The sequence below is a fragment of the Parambassis ranga genome, chromosome 5, assembly GCF_900634625.1.
Source record: "Parambassis ranga chromosome 5, fParRan2.1, whole genome shotgun sequence".
Taxonomy (NCBI): domain Eukaryota; kingdom Metazoa; phylum Chordata; class Actinopteri; family Ambassidae; genus Parambassis; species Parambassis ranga.
The window spans coordinates 4,439,605-4,457,332 of record NC_041026.1 but is presented as its reverse complement, the minus strand read 5'-3'; the positions used below and the strand labels follow the sequence as shown (position 1 = coordinate 4,457,332).

At 40.7% G+C, this 17,728-nt stretch overlaps 1 protein-coding gene across 1 annotated transcript; it reads right to left on the bottom strand.

Annotated features, from left to right (window-relative positions):
* Window positions 1-12,201: 12,201 nt before the first annotated feature.
* LOC114435416 (myelin-oligodendrocyte glycoprotein-like) lies at window positions 12,202-12,632 on the bottom strand (the record flags this gene model as incomplete). The annotated part of the gene is made up of 2 exons (XM_028405084.1): window positions 12,622-12,632; window positions 12,202-12,508 (listed from the first exon to the last, which is right to left on the bottom strand). Coding segments are annotated over exons 1-2 (318 nt in total), but the record flags the coding sequence as incomplete, so codon positions are not given.
* Between the last annotated feature and the right edge of the window lie 5,096 nt (window positions 12,633-17,728).

Here is a 17,728-nt window from a genome sequence, read left to right as displayed (position 1 = left end):
CTGCCTTCTACATACTCTCTCTATTTAAATAAAGAAAAACTAATAACATCACTTGTATTAGAGGCCTATTTACTCATAAATAAAGTCACTGAATGTTTCTATAATGCATGTACTGTTAGAGCAGCTAAACAGTTTTAAATGGTCTTTCTTGCTCCTCCTGTGTTGCTGCCCCATGTCTGCTCCTGGTTTATTCCATCATGTGTCTCTCATGCTTCTAGTGTCGCCTCGGTTTCCAGAGCGTCTCCTCACTTCTTCATTTCTAGTTGGTTGTTGTTTAGTTTTGGGATGGTTGTGAACCTTTTAACTCCACTATATTTACATAAAGCTCGACCTTTGTTGGACCTTTTGGTTTAAGTTCTGCTTTATGTTTGGAGCAGCTGAGTCTGGTTTGCTCTGCTGTGTGAAGCTAAAGACTCCAACTTGTTACCAAACCTGCAGGAGGATGAGCTTAATGAACATACGTCATGTTCTGTCAAGTATTTGTACTTTTACTGTACTTGAGTAATTTCTTATGTATTTCTACTGTACTCAAGTAAAAGTAATAGTGCATACTTTATACATTTACTCCATGCCTGTGCAGCTGTTACCTGTACTTTCTCCTCACTACATTTCTACAGTGTCTGTAGTTCCTTGTTCCATGTGATGAACACAGTGCTGGACTGATGTGAGGTCAGACTCTGCATGGAGGTGGTGTCACTGCTGCCAGCTGTGTTTCTGTAATGAGCCTCAGTCATGATGCCGGTGCTCTGGCCTCAGTGAGCTAACTAGTTAGCTGCTGTCTGCTAACACAGTTCCATCCATTAATGTCTGATGAACATGAATCATCACATGAATCTACAGCAGGAACACTGACACAGTAAACATGCTGAATGCCTGTTTGTTATCAGCAGCCTCTCTGTTCACTTGATGCCCACAGCCTGCCTCATGACACACAGACCTGTCCATAGCTGCTTCTGGACTGAACATGGACATTAACTACACATGCTCCATTTTCATTTGATTATTTGAACCTGTTCAGATCCTTTGCAATGGAAATCAATCATATATATTCAGTGTGTGAGTACTTTTACTTTTAATACTTTAAGTACATGTCAAAGTACTTGAGACTTTTACTTAAGTAGGATTGTTGATGTAGCACTTCTACTTTTCCTTGAGTATATATTTTGCTGGGTATTTGTACTTTTACTTAAGTACCAAGCTTCAGTACTTCCTCCTCTACTGTCTGTCACATAACTGCAGTTTTCTCTTTGAACAAATTGTTTGTTTGACCGTCATTATAAAGTCACTCTGGATAAAAACGTGTGTTATATTAACTTGTAAGAACAGTTCAGTTTGTCTCCTCACACATCACACACAGTGTGTAACTCATTTTCATTCTGTGTGTAGTTTAGATGGGAACAACTGACAGTGATGTTTCATAGTGTCAGAGCCAGCAGCTGATTCAAATGAAGCTTATTATACAGACCTCTGCCTGTAGAAGTCTGAATTATCACATTGTTTCAGTGTGATAGTAAAATATTCACCTCACTGTGTTATCTCAAGCTGACAGCATGAACAGAAATTATGGCTGCGTTCAAACGTCCATGTTGCTAAGGCTAAAGCTGCTAAATACACACCACAGTTCACTGTCATGTGGATACATTCAGTCGATCCGGTCGCTCACATATTTCACAAGTCGTGAATACGATTGTTGGCACTTCTTCTCCGAGTGAACCGAGTTCTGCTGTTGTTACTCATGGTTACGTCTCTTGGTCATGTGACATATTTTCAGTAAGAACTGTTCAAAATGTGTGCTGACGGTCAAAGCAGGCAGCTGTTGTAGGACATCTTGGTACGTTTGGCACATTAGGTATACTATTACATAGTGAATAGATAATGGAGCATTAAGCCAGTGTTTCCTTTAACGTTTTTATTCCATAACATCAAGAGTTAGAGTGAAAACCAGTCAATGAATCAAGTAAACTCCTCTCTGTTTTCCTTGTTTCCTCAAGGTGAATTCTCTTGTAATGAAAATAACAGAAAAAGTCAGTTTGTTGGCAGTTTGACCATCAACTCAGAATAATTTAGAATACAGTGTGAGTAATGCAAAAGAACAAGGAAGCCTGTGGTTACACTGTACAGTGCATCAAAAATAGTTTTAAAATACTCAACTCAGTGATGTGACTAAACGTAACATGCAAATGTCAAAGTTTGTGGTATCACCTGTCACCTGTTCATGAATGCTGATATAACTTAGGTGTGAACATTTTCTTATCGGATGATGATACAGAGTCAGACAATGGTGTCTGTGGAGGTGCTCGGCCTATTTCTGCTCCACTCTGGCCTCCTGCTTCACTCGGTGCTGCTGTGTAATGTCATGATCGTTTTTGTAATACTAATATTCAAAGACTAATTACTGTCAGAATGGATTTCAAATAGATCAATGAAGCTGTTTAAAACAGGGACGTTAAATATCATGTTCATGAAACTATTTTTTTACGTGATCAGTCTGGAGTAATGTGTAGAATTCTTAGATTAAAATTCTGCTTTGTATTTGCCTGTTTAGTTAGAGTTAGAGTTTAGTGATGAATTGGGACTACATGACTGTCATTATAGCATCATTCTGTCGGATAAAATATGATTGTTTCATGTTGAATAACAGGCTGGTTTCTTTGAGTAAAACGTAGTGTCAAAGCCAGCAGATGAGCTGATTATAATGACTAAACTAACTCTGTATTAAAGCATGTTTAAATTCAATAACAGGAAAAGAAGTCTGATTGCATATAAACTGTGATTGATCTCTCTCCTAAACTGATGTTACAGATCTGGACCATGGCCTCAGTGAAGGTGCAGGGCCTCCTCCTCCTCCTCCTCTCTGCTGTCCTGCTTCTGTCCATCAGTCCCACTGGATCTGAAGTGGTGACAGCAGTGGACAAGTGTTCAGAGTTTTTCCTTGATGGAACTCCACCACGTATCCCAGGAGTCTTAGAAGACGGGAATATCAAGGACCAGAACCGATACAAAGTCATCTGCCAGACTTTATCTAACAACAGAACCTTTGTGACGGTTTATGACACCAAGAACAAGATTCCAGTGTTTTCTGCCTCCAGGTACACAGGATGTGATGGTAAAAGGCCCAACAACGAACCCTGGAAGATTGAACCACAGGTGTGTTTCGTTACATTACGTAATATAGTACATGTCTTTTTTGCGTCTTATTACATAAAAGTGTGTGGTGTGTGTATGGGGGGGGGGGGGGGTGCAATTTGAAACACATGTGATCAATGCAATTGATTTAAATATTAGTCTATCTTCAGGGTTTAAAACTGAAGTTATCTGGCACTCTCCTGTGGCCATAAAATACGGAGCATGTGACATATTTCTCCGTACTGAGCTTGTTACTGAAGCTCTGTCAACATCCAACCCTTCATATCCAATAGCAGACTTTTCGCACCCTTTATATTTGTGCACTTTGTTCCTTCTGGCAGGCCAGGGACAGAAATCAACTCCATTGTCAGCTGCTATTGTTTTACTTGGGGTTTATGGCAACGCAGAGAGCTCTGCATATCTACCCTTTCTGATTCACTATGAGACAAAACATGCTAATATGGCATGTGACAATCGCAATGTGACAAGATGTCCAAGATAGCTTCACTGTCACAGTGAATGCTTTTACTAGTAGCTGGATGAACATGAGTTTCCAGAAATGCATTTTTTAACTGAAATCCAGCTCATCCATGACATTATCAATACCTTACCTGTTGCTTCATTATCAGAATTGCATATTTTTGTTTTACAGAGTTAATAATAACAATAATATATTGTTTAAGTGTGTAAGTGATTTATTAGCCGTGTAATTAATTGTACATTTAATCTGCTTTTGCATTCCCATTGTTACAGTTTGAGAACAGATATGATGGCATTAATGTGAGGACAGCAGACCAACAGCAGATGGGTCACCAGGCTGTGTTTTATGATTACATTCAAAACATGCAACAAACACCTGTTGCCAAACAAATAGCTGCTGCTGTTTTTAGTTTTCTGTTATTCTGTGTATTCTACAGATCTTTGTGGAAGTATTTGTTCATTTAATCTGCTTTTACATCCCCTCTGTTACAGCTTGAGAACCGGGATAAGGACAGGAACATGGAAGGTATCAACCCACAGGAGACCTACACAAAGCAGGCTGTTGAAAGTCATTATCAAAACGATGAAAAAACTTACAACAAAGGACATTTATTACCAAGCTCTTATGGACAGACTGTAAATGACAGAAAGTCTACGTTCACTCTGACCAACATTGTTCCTCAGAATAGCAAATTCAACACAGGGAGCTGGAACAACATGGAGCAATGTGTCAAATGTTTTATGGATGAATTCTGCAGCCGTGACAATAATAAAATAGAAGCCTTTGTTGTTATTGGAGCAGTGCCCAGCAAGGACAGCTTCCTCTCTGGCAAAAGCTCACCCCCCAATAATAAGGTCAATATTCCTTCCAAGATGTGGTCAGCATTCTGCTGCAAAGACAGGAAAAGCAACGCATATTTCGCAGGTGCACATTGGGGTGCAAACATTGATCACAACAACCATCTACCGACTAGGACCTTGCCAGAGCTCTATACAGAGCTGGGAGAACAATTTGATCTGTTTCCTGGAACACAATGTTCTGAACCTATCACTAAATTGTATAAAGAACTAAGCAATAATTGTGCATGCCCAAAGTAGAAGAGTGATTATTTAGGCAATGAGTGTTCATGCAATGCACAAATGCTTTTACCAACAAGTAAGCAAATGTATCTTCTTATTATTGCAACCAATCCAAACAATGACAAACACTGTCCAGAATATTCTACAGAATAACATCAAAGGTTCAGTTGTTCCAAGTCTTCATTATATTACTGTATTAAAATCTGTATCAAAAAAAGAAAACTGGTTCTTTGTACAGTTTGTCATGCTGGCTAAAATCTAATAAATACATTTGTTGTGCTTTACATCGTATGAATTGTTTTAGATTTTTCAAATATTAGTCTAGATAAAATGATTTATTTCACAAATAAAGGTCTATTATATTTTCTCAAATAAAGTAAGCAGTTTATTGATCATGTTTAGTTCTGCTGATCAGCTTCAATGTATAGCACAGAGTATGGTAACAGAACACTGTTCATAACTTCTGGCTTCATTATAACTTAAATCTTAAACTGCAAGAAGATTGAAGAAGAATACCACATGTGGTATGTTATTGGTACTGTTGTATGGTATGGTATTGTACTGTATGTATACAGTACAAGTCAATACACAGGCTACCAAAGACCTGAGAGCTTTAGCTTTAATGACACGTGCTGGACAACAGTCTAGACTGGTTTAATTAAGCTGCTTCAGGTGTTCTTCCAGACCATAATCTCCAGTGTCCTCTTGTATTAAGAAGAGACACCACGGTGCGGGACAGGCTGGTGAGGCAGCTGGTTTTGTAGTGGGTGCAAACCTGGACTCCTTACACCCATGGCAACCAGTGGTGGAAAGTAACTAAGTATTTGTACTGTACTTAAGTAAATTGTTATGTATTTATACTAAGTAAAAATAATAGTGCATACTTTATACTTTTCCTCCATTCCATGTTGCAGCTGTTACCTGTACTTTCTCCTCCACTACATTTCTACAGTGTCTGTAGTTCCTTGTTCCATGTGATGACACAGTGCTGGACTGATGTGAGGTCAGACTCTGCATGGAGGTGGTGTCACGCTGCCAGCTGTGTTTCTATAATGAGCCTCAGTCATGATGCCGGTGCTCTGGCTCAGTTAGCTAACTAGTTGCTGCTGTCTGCTAACACAGGTCCATCCATTAATGTCTGATGAACATGAATCATAACATGAATCTACAGCAGGAACACTGACACAGTAAACATGCTGAATGCCTGTTTGTTATCAGCAGCCTCTCTATTCACTTGATGCCCACAGCCTGCCTCATGACACACAGACCTGTCCATAGCTGCTTCTGGACTGAAACATGGACATTAACTACACATGCTCCATTTTACTTTGATTATTTTAACCTGTTCAGATCCTTTGCAATGGAAATCAATCATATAGGAGTTTGATAGATATCTGCCACTCTCAAAGGTGGTTCTAACCATTCATTAATGTACATGTAGATAATGTACTAAATTTGTACACTTGTTTTTATATTTATTGAAATAAACAAAAACAACATGTGACTTTATCGGAGATGTCTCATAGTTTCATTTCCCAAAGTCAGCTTTCGTTTGTATGTGTTGATTTAAGTCAGTCTGTATCATTATAATGTTATTCTGGTTCAAATGCATTTTAATTAGAATAAGTTTATATGTATGTATATGTGTAGTCTCTTACATTAGACTCAGAGAGTATTATCATATTTTCATAGTGTCAAAGCCAGAAGCTTCAGATGATGCCGATTGTTGTCTTATATATAATATAATATTAGGAAGTATGTCTTCTTAAGATCTTAAGATACTTATTCTTTTTCACTTTAACAACATAAAAACACACCTGCTGTTGCCTGCATCCATTTTACTTGATGCAGCGTTTGGGTTTCTTGGTCTACCGGACTGTAGCTGATATTGTTCCCACTGTGTCTGTCACACTGTGTAGTGCATCAACAACAGTTTCACAATTCCATCAAAAAGTAACATGTCACTTATCAGAGATGGCAGCTTGTATTTTCATCCGGTTTCTTCAGCTGACGGTTCCTTCGTGTGGCTTTTCTGACAGATGGTAGTTATGTTAACATGTACTTTTTGCCTCTCATGGTGCTGTTTCACGGTGTTTCCTGACCAAAACCTGTGAATGTCTGTTTCCAGGACTCAGCAGTGATGTGGTAAAGATCCCTTTACAGCAAACGTTGATTTCTGATGGACACAAACACACCCTGCAGGTGTCACTCAGTCACCTTATTCTCCTGAAACACTCAAAGGTCTGACAGCAACAGTCACATTTATTCCTAATGAATATTCTAGACTCTAGATTATAAATTACCAAGAATTTCCAGAACACTTATGTTTCTGAGAAATGGTTAAGTGTGAAGTGTCACAGCATCATTGACACTTCAAAAAATAGACCCTTCACTTCTCATGAACCGACCTCACTCAGAAGCTTCCTCATTAGGTTCAGCTTATATTAGAGGACGACCCTCCTCAGCTGAGTCTTGTCCTCGCTGCTTGTGTGAAGCTAAAGACTCGACTTGTTACCAACCTGCAGAACGGTGAGAAGTTTTGTTCATATTCCCTAATTCATGGTTTGTGTGCAGAGTTCATCGTTTAAAGTTCTGCTTTATATTTTGGATGTCATTCTGGTTGTTTAAAATATATATATAATAATATAATAAAATGCATTTTTCTACAGATTATAGATTAAATTAAATAATTATTAGGTTGTTATTTCTACTCTTTATCGTTTTCTAGCTTTATTTGTACAGCACAGTTTATACAGTGGACATTTCAAAGCGCTTCACAGTTAAAAATAAATCATTAAAAGACATAGTAATGCAGAGGTTTTACAATAAAAAACAAAAATGTAATATACATCATTAAGTGTGAGTGCAGATAAAAGAGTTTAAAACCATCACAGAGCCTCATGACGTCATGTGGAGAATACTCCAGGTCTTTGCTGCATGTAACTGAAATGCTGCTTCAACCCTGTTTGGTTCTAACTCTTGGAGAGAGATGACCTTAAAACTGGAGAAATGTGGTTAAACCTCCTGGTTTGGGTCAGGACCTGAGCAGCTGCCCGGTGAGCAAAACCATTACAGCAATCTAACCTGCTGGAGAACGAGTGTAGGCCTTGTGTTATCATCATTTCTCTGACCTTGTCTTTAGGTGATAGTGGCTGATGATGTTATGAATTTAGTCATAATCTGAGTTCATGATGACACAATGTGATGTGTTTAACCACATCCACATTATGCATTATAATAAGCTAATAATAATTTAAAGAACCAACCTGTTGTCGTCTTATTGCGTAAACAGCAACAAGATGTTGTCTCAAACTGTTGTAAATCATGGCTGCATTCCAACATCTGAAGTTTGAGAATATAAAATGGCCGCCCTCACACTTGCTGATGAGTATGCATGCAGTCTGTATATAACACAACAGGACGCACAGTGACACAACACAGCACACTCACATAATGTAAAAGGTGTGAATGCTGCTGGCGACACGTTTCTTTTCTATGAAACACATCAGAATGAGTCACTGAGTTATTTATAATGATGTGTGTTAGCAGTCGGGTCATGTGACACATTGTCGGTAAGAAGGGCTTAAAAAACATGCTGGCTGTGAAACACAGCTGAGTGTAGCAGGACATCCTGGTGCTTTTAACACACAGCATCTGACATGTGTACTCAGTTTTTAATACATGCATGGCTGCATCTTACACATCCACATTTTGGTCTCACTTCCTGGTTTGTTTGTTAGACTGTAGTCATGTAATCTTAATTAGTCATGTAAATGTCATCATTACAAAGAAAGAAAGACATTTCAATGCACTATGGACATGTTTATGACTTATTAGTGTAAATATCTGTAAGAAATTAAAGGACCACCTCAAACTCAATTTTGGAATGTTCAATATTTCAGTGTAGCTAGTTCAGTTTTTGGACCTCTGCTGCTAACAGTGCAGCTTCATACAGTTCAGCTTGTATCAAATGTAAGTCCATGAAGTTGCTGAACTCAGGTGTAATAAATAATTTTATTCTCTCCTAAACTGATGTTACAGATCTGGACCATGGCCTCAGTGAAGGTGCAGGGCCTCCTCCTCCTCTCTGCTGTCCTGCTTCTGTCCATCAGTCCCACTGGATCTGAAGTGGTGGCTTCAGTGAAAAACTGTTCAGAGTTTTTCCTTGATGGAACTCCACCACGTATCCCAGGAGTCTTAGAGAACGGGAACATCAAGGACCAGAATTACAACTCATCTGCCAGACTTATCTAACCAGAGAACCTTTGTGACGCTTTATGACACCAAGAACAAGATTCCAGTGTTTTCTGCCTCCAAGTACACAGGAGCTTCTGGAAGACCCAATAATCCCAGCTGGAAGATTGAACCACAGGTGTGTTTGTTTTACACATAAATGCTGCATCCACCTCTCAGTTTTATCCAGCAACTGTTTTATTAAAATATCCATCAGTTATTTGAATACATTTTAAAACATTTCATACATGACTGAAATAATATCCATTCTCAGGGTTTATATGATATGTGGCGCCCTCCTGTGGTCATATGGATACAGAGCATGTGACATATTTTTCAGGACAGTGTTTATTACTTATGGCTCTAATGTGTCTGAAGAAATTTTGTCTGCATCCACCCCCCCATCTGCAGACTTCCATATCTGTGGACCTTCTAACAAACTAATAATGATATCTAATACTGTGGCAGAAGTTAACACCTGTTGCCAAACCAATACGGCTGCTGTTTTTAGTTTTCTGTTATTCTTTGTGGGAGTATTTGTTCATTTAATCTTGCTTTTACATTCCCTCTGTTACAGCTTGAGAACCAGGAAAATGACAAGAACATGGAAGATATCGACCCACGTCAGACCTACACAAAGCAGGCTGTTGAAAGTGATTATCTAAACAACCAAGATTACAACAAAGGACATTTATTACCACGCTCTTATGGAATAATGACAATGACAAAAGTCTACGTTCACTCTGACCAACATTGTTCCACAAGTAAAGTCATTCAACAGGGGAGCTGGGGCAAGGTGGAGACTTGTGTCAGATGTGTTATGGATAAATTCTGCCATGTCAACAACAAGAAACTAACCTTTGTAGTGATTGGAGCAGAGGCCAGCAACAACAACCTCCTCAATGACAAGGTCAATATTCCTTCCATATTGTGGTCAGCATTCTGCTGCAAGGGCAAGAAAGGATGGCTGGCAGGGGCACACTGGGGTGAGAATAAAGAAGAAGGGACAGATCATCAACTACAGCCTAAGACCTTGAAAGATCTTGAACGAAAAGTTGGGAAAGAAATATTTCCTGGAACAGCTTGTCCCAAAGAGACAACTGTCACTCAGTTTGATTCAGAATGCCCTAAATGCAAATGCCCCAAAAAAGAGGAAAAGCCAAATACTAAAAATGGATGATTCAAGCAATGACTTCATGCACAAACAGCAGTCCTCGGTCCTGTTGTTTCAGTGTCCTGCCTCTGGGGCATTTAATGCCAGAATAATCCCTCAATGCTTTCTGCTATTTTTTTTTTTTTTTTTTTTTTTTTTATTTTAGATACTTTAATAATCCCAGAGGGAAATTGTTTAAGGCTGCTGCCAAGCAGTGTCATACAATGACCAGCAGGGCGTGCCACACCAGTGAGTGCACTGGAGGCGGAGCGGGTAAAGACTTAGGAAGGAGTTGGGATTATCAATTAATTATCAATGATTTCCATAAATAACTTGCAATTAATTACATTTTATATGTTCTAAAGGGATATTTCTGCAGCTTTTAATGCTTTTAGCAACATATTAATGGATGTAGTTGCTGGCTTTATGAAAATGTGTGTTATTATTATTGCAAACAATCCAAAACAATGACAAACACCGTCCAGAATATTCTACAAAATAACATCAAATGTTCAGTTTTTCCAAGTCTTCATTATCTTGCTGTATTAAAATTTTAATTAATTATTATGAAAAAATCCAATAACATACATTTATTGCGCTTTACATCATGTTTCGGGTGAATTGTTCATCGTTATATATAACATGATTATTTCACACAATAAAAGATCCATTAAAGACATTTTCTCTACAGCTTCACAGTTGATATCTATAAAATCAACTAACAGTTTATTGATCATTATTAGTTCTGCTGATCAGCTTCAATATATTACACAAAGGCAAAGAGTGTACAGCACAGTAGTGTTTTTAATATTGTTATTAGTTTTTTAGGCTACAAGATGATTGTTTGAAACAAGATGTAGTACCTGACTTGGTCCAGAAGGTGGTGATGTTGTTTCTCTGTCCACAGTCCTGGTCCGCAGACAGCAGACAGACTGAGACAGTCCTTAGTCTGGGGTTCTCCTGTGTGGTCCTACTAAGACACCTGTTCAGCTCTTGTTTACGTTTACACCTTTATTGATCAGAGTTTCATCATCTGACTTCAACATGAACGTCTCTGTCCTCTGAAACGTACACACTTTGTGTACATACTACCACACCGCAGGCAGGTATGAATCACGTCCAGAACCTCCAAAGCTCCTACTCATCAGGGACTGCCGGACTCCTGCCTACAGGTCCTTGTGTGAGGCCAGAAGAGCTAGACCCCCTTTGAGTACTTCAGGGTGGGGTAAATTCAGCCACTCAGTTAGGTCTGTGTTCCAATGTGCTTTGAAGCACTTGGATCTAGATCGGAGGAACCTCAGATTTCTGGAAGGAGAAAAGACAAGAACTAGTCATCAGTCTGCCAAAACCTCAATCAGCTGTTTGCTAAAACTGAAAAGACTTGGACTCACCTTTTTAGACACATAGAACTTGTATAAACCAAATCCAAGGACCAGAAAGACAGAAACAACCACGACAGGGACCAGCCATTTCTGATGATCTGGAAAACCAAGGGGAGAAGCACTGTGACTGAAATGCAGACACACAAATCCAGTTCAAATCCTTGATGAGCACTTGTTAGCAATGCTAGCTGATAGCAACACACTTTATGCATGCTAACACTACAGCAACATGTGAGCAGATGCTGGACACGACTGATCTAATGAGACACAGAGACGAGAGCTGATGCTGAAATGAAGATAACTGCTGTTTAATGAATCCAGCCGCCATCTTGGATTCTGTGGCTAGTGACGGAGGTGACTTTATGACACAGGGGTCATGAAGTAAGAACTCCAACTTTGAGTTCTATTGTACTTTTTCTATTGTTGCATTTGCTCTGACTCGTTCACAATAAAAGCCACGCATGCAGAAGACTTCTAGTGTGAAGGCTTACCACGATCCTGCTGTTTACCACGATCCTGCAGTTTACCGCTCTCTTTAGAGGACCGAGGAATTATAAGGCCCAGCGGTGTCTTGGTTGTCCTGGTTTTAGCTGAGTCTGTGGACAATTAAATTGTTTAAGTTATAAAGACATATTTTAAAGGGGCAAATTGTAAGATTGTAGCAACGTTAACGGGACCTACCAATGACCAGGCTAATGATTGATGACTGCGTTTGGCCCCCTAACTTTGGGATCAACATCTGTATCTTCCCCCATCTTCCTCTGAGACGCTGAAGATTTTGAGCGATATGTTTCCATGTTTGAGTCCGTCTTTGAACAGCATGGTCCTCCCTCTGTACGCCTCCAGCTGCATGTTGGGGTCCTCTTTGTAGTGCCGGTACAGATGGACAAAGTCGACTCGCTTCAGTCGATCTCTGGGGTCAGGTTTCAGGTCGGGGTCCGACCACTCCACCGTCAGGCCTTCTACATTTAGCTTCGGCTCCACCTGACACGGCAGGATGACATCATCACCTGGAGCAGCCACGATTGGCTCAGGTGAGCCGACCACCTTATACCTGCCTGAGAAAGAAGGAGGACATTTTGAAGCAGTTTCATCATCTTGTTGTCAAACTTCCTGAATTCTGAATAATTAAACAATATTTATTATTATTACATTTTATATATTAACTTTTTGAGCATTTGTCCTTTCTGGAAATTAAAATGATTGTTTTTGTTATTTTATTTATTTGTATAAATATTATTATTATTACATTTGATCCATGTAGTTATTTATTTTTAGAAATGATCCGCCATTATCAATTCAATCCCTTAGTGGAGGAGGGGGCGTGACCCGCGTCACTGGGCAGAAAACTTTGAACCAATCATGACCCGGCTGTGACGTCACTCCACGCGCTTGCGCTTTTCTCGTCTATCGCTCCGGTCGAGTCATGTGACAACAACCTGTAGAGAAGACACGGGGCTTCACCCTTAAGCTAACATGCTAACACATTTCCGGTCTTAATAAAACAGCAGTAAGAGGCTCTGAAACTCGTTTTACCGACCTCAGAGTGGCTGAACATGTCGGAGCGGTGCGTGAAGTTGTGGTGGGGCTAGCAGGGGGATGTGTGTGAGTGTGAGGATTGTTCCACCTCGTCTGTGTGCGGCACCCTCGTCATGTTCATCCGGAAGAAGGTCCCGGGACTCGGCTTGTCCTGGAGGTGGACGCGGACAGGCTGCTGCTGCCGCTGTGTCGCGACCCGGGACATACGGAGAACATGGACGGAAGGATGTGTTGTATTTGTGAGTGTTTGTAGTGATGTGTTGCTCGTGAACGATTCGTTCGATATGAACGAATCTTTATATGAATCGGGGTAACGAGTCCCCTCAGTGAGTGATTCGTTCTTTCGCTACATGGCAGGCAGCCGCATAAAGCTCAGTTGGCACAGGAAACAGATATGATTCGTTCCTGAGTCGCGGTAGCCCCGGATCTTCGTTCTGTTGTCACGTGACGGCCAAGCCACTCAGGCTGTGTGCCAATTGGCCAGCAGCAAATGATCAGCAAAGGAACTTGCGACTCGTTCACAGATCGTTCATACGAATCGTTCATACGAATCGTTCATACGAATCGTTCCGGATTGCTCATTTGTCACGCGAGAGCTGAAGCTCAGCTGCGGGGCTGTGGACTCAGAAACAAACAAGGAAATGAATGTCTGATATCTGACGCTCCTCAATTTGTCACGTGACACCAGGCAAACGCTATGTATTCATGAAATTATAATTAATGGTCTTTGCTTGTTGTTGATGTGTAGTGTTTTGTGTATATAATGTAAAGTGTGTTTAAATAAATGCTTTCTAAAATGACATCATGTTTTGTGTTATACTCTGCCATTAAATAATAAATATAATAGTACATTATCCAGTCATGAAATCATATGTAACCAAGGCTGCTCAGGCTGCACGGATCAGAGCTGTAGATTCGTTCTCCTCCTCGTTCTCGCTCATCGTTCATTTGTCACGTGATAGGCTGCTCAGGCTGCACGGATCAGAGCTGTAGATTCGTTCTCCTCCTCGTTCTCGTTCATCTGTCACATGATAGGCTGCTCAGGCTGCACGGATCAGCTGTAGATTCGTTCTCCTCCTCGTTCTCGTTCATTTCATTTGTCACGTGACAAGCTCCACAGGCTGCACAGATTCGTTCTCGTTCACAGCTCATGTGTGTGTGAAGCAGTACACTCTCGTTCATTTGTCACGTGACAGCTACCTAGTCACTGTGGCACTGTTAAACAACACTGGCAGGGAGGATGCAGGACAGAAGTCACTGTACCGTGGTGTGTATTTGCCCTCTTATGTTTTCACATGCTTTGAATTGCTTGTGGTAGTTATACTTATTATACTTTGTCCCATATCAATGCGCGGCACTATACTACAGAGGGACACGGCGCCACCGGCTGTAAAAATGAACGAAATGAACGAAATGACTCACAATAAGATTCGTTCACGTGAGGGTTCGAGAGTAACTGATTTGAGTCAGTAAGAAGAGTCGAACCTCCCAACACTAGTGTGTTGCTGTAATCTAAGTCTGTCAAAGTGTGTGTGTGTGTGAGAGAGAGAGAGAGAGAGGCACCCAATCACAGAAGGCGCACCTGATCAGCTGATGCCAAAACTCCCCTTCACAACTTAGACATGCTGCTGTTGCGTCACAAAAAGTGTTTAAAGATGTTTTTATACGACTTTGTTCTGGTTCCACATCTGTGGGGGAGTTATGATAGTATAATAGTCCCCAGACCAGCTGATATGCTGCTGTGAGCCCGCCTCACCTGTTTATTCTACCATGAAAATAAGGTGGATGCAGCCTCTAGAAAGCAGCTCCCTGTCATCAGACCTCAGTGAAAAACAACAGCAGCAGCTTGGAGGAGGTGATCTTACCTTCCACAGGCGTGGAGGAGACAGCCAGCAGAGAGGCCATGAAAACAGACGATAACACAAACTTCTCCATGTTCACTCTCCCATTCACACTTTAACTGTGTGTGTGTGTGAGCAGGCAAGCAAATTTATACCCCCCCCCCCCCAACCATGGTGACTCACATCCTCTGAGGGCCCACACTGCATCAGGAGAGCTTTCAGACCTGCTATTGGCCAAACATAAAGTAAAGTCCATGTCACTTCCTTATGAAGATTCTCACTGATTGTAAAAGTGTTTATTTCTATTTTTTATTTTCAAATTTACACAAGTCCAAGAAAACATTATAAAAAAACACTCAGTTTTTCTGCCATCTATTAAACAAAGTAAAGTTATTTCACTGATGTTTTAGACTTTTATGACCTTGGATACACCGGCTTAAAGAAGCAGGAAGCAGTCCAGGGGAATACCAGTCACTCCACTTATGCCCCACACACACACACACCACACACCTCCTTCACCCTGAAACAGAACCTGTGTCGTCTTTCATCTAACTGTCCACTAGGTGGAGCAACAGACTCACATTTTTCCCAGAACCGGCCCATGCCTCCTCTTTATCAAGTCAGATAAAAACAACAGCATATAACTTTTTAACTGTTCCATGCTGTATTTAGCAGCAACATGTTGAAGTGATGGTTTCCTTTCTGTCTTTCTCACATTGTCTAGGAGGACTGTGGCCCATTTTTCTTCCAATCATTGCTTTGGTTTCAGATTTTTTGGATAATTGTTTTAGTTACAGATAAGAATAAGGAAGCAGAGTTAAGAAATGAGCATTCTGAGCTCACACTGTGTAAAAAGTTCACCGTGATGCCCCCTGGATAGTGTTTGGTCACCTTAGCAAGAGAACAGCTGAGCTGGATGTGAGAGGTTTGAATGTGCATGTATATAATGTACTAATGTTGTACATCTGCCTGTGTGTATTGGAAAGAACAAACTTGTGACCTTAAGGGAGATGTCCTGTGGTTTCATGTCTCATGAATAAAATCACAACAGCATCTGTTTCATCCGGTTTCAGCTGTTTTTAGCTTTTCTGAGAAAGGGCGTTACTCTGAAAACACCTAATAATATTTAACGTTTGGTTGATGTTTCAGGCCGACACCTTACAGCTAACACTGATTACTGATGGACACAAACATCCGGAAAGCTGTTTTTCTGAGTCTGAACAACGTGAGTCCGGATATATCTGGGTTGATTTCAAACCACCTCTTGGAGCCGGATCTAGCCGGATTGGCTCAAATCTGGCTCAGGTCTGAACGCAAATGCGGCTAGCGACGTCATACTTCCGGGTTCACGGGGACAGTGTCCGGGCTGCGTACAAAAGCTGTGTGTAAACATCCATTGAACTGCTAAAGACTCCAACCTGTCACCAATCCTGCAGAGCGGTGAGCCTTTATTCTGTTGTTCTGTGTGTGTTATCATATTTGTATCAATAATGTTAGTGAAATTACACACAATTATTACGCTGTTTAAAACATGGACAATCAAATTTGTTTTAGGATGTGATCTGTGTGCAATAAGTGATGCAGTTGTCAGTGCATAGTTATGTTAGTTATGTTAACTTCATTGTAGAATTGTTTTGTTTGCTTAAACACATCCACACTGTAATAACAGAGGGAAAACGTTATACTGTTACAGAACGTTTAGTTTGTTTTCTCACGATTTCTTCACTTCTAAACACTGCTGTTAAGGGTGCGTTCAGTTTGCTCGATGCATCTGGTTTTCTTGTTGTTTCCTGAAGATGAATAATGCAGGAAAAGAAGTCTGATTACATGCAAATTGTAACTAAGTCATATTTAGTCCCATGATCTGTATAGTACGTCAACAATAGGTTCCCAGTCAGTAAGTAACTTGGGTGTGTATTCTCTCCTAGGGCTGGACCATGGCCTCAGTGAAGGTGCAGGGCCTCCTCCTCCTCCTCCTCTCTGCTGTCCTGCTTCTGTCCATCAGTCCCACTGGATCTGAAGTGGATTCAGTGATGGACTGTTCAAAGTTTTTCCTTCAGCAAACTCCACCACATATCCCAGGAGTCTTAGAGAACGGGAACTTTCAGAACCAGAACCGATACAAAGTCAACAGAACCTTTGTGATGGTTTAAGACACTAATAAGAAGATTCCAGTGTTTTCTGCCTCCAGGTACACAGGATGTGATGGAGGAAGACCCAAGAAGGAACCCTGGAAGATTGAACCACAGGTGTGTTTGTTTTACACATAAATGCTGCATCCACCTCTCAGTTTTATCCAGCAACTGTTTATTAAAATATCCAGTTATCAGTTATTTGGAATACATTTGTAAACATTTCATACAATTGACTGAAATAATATCCCATCCCTTCCCCCCCATCTGTCCCTGTCAGTACCACATCTGGTCCGTCTGAAAGACTGTGTGGGAATCCAGGGCAGTGCGTTACAGTGGTTTAGGTCATACCTGACAGGGAGAAGGTTTAATGTCCGAGTGGGGTGTGCTGAGTCCTCTGCTGCCCCTCTCACCTGTGGAGTGGCCCAAGGCTGACATGCTCCAGCTCTACTGCCCTGCTCGCTCTCTCAGGTCAGCTGACCAGTCTCTCTTGGTTGTCCCCAAAACACAGAGAAAACTCAGGGGGCCGTTCCTTCTCTGTCGCGGGTCCTAAACTGTGGACCGAACTGCCTCTGCACCTTAGTCAGATGGATTCTTTTATGGTTTTTAAGTCATCACTTAAATCACATCTTTTTACTTCGGCTTTCAACTCAGTTTGAGTTGTTGACTTTTTATTGTTCTTACTCCTGACTGGTGTTTTTATTGTACTGTTTTATATTCCTGTGTTTCATCAAATTGATGTTTATTCTATTAGTGATCTTA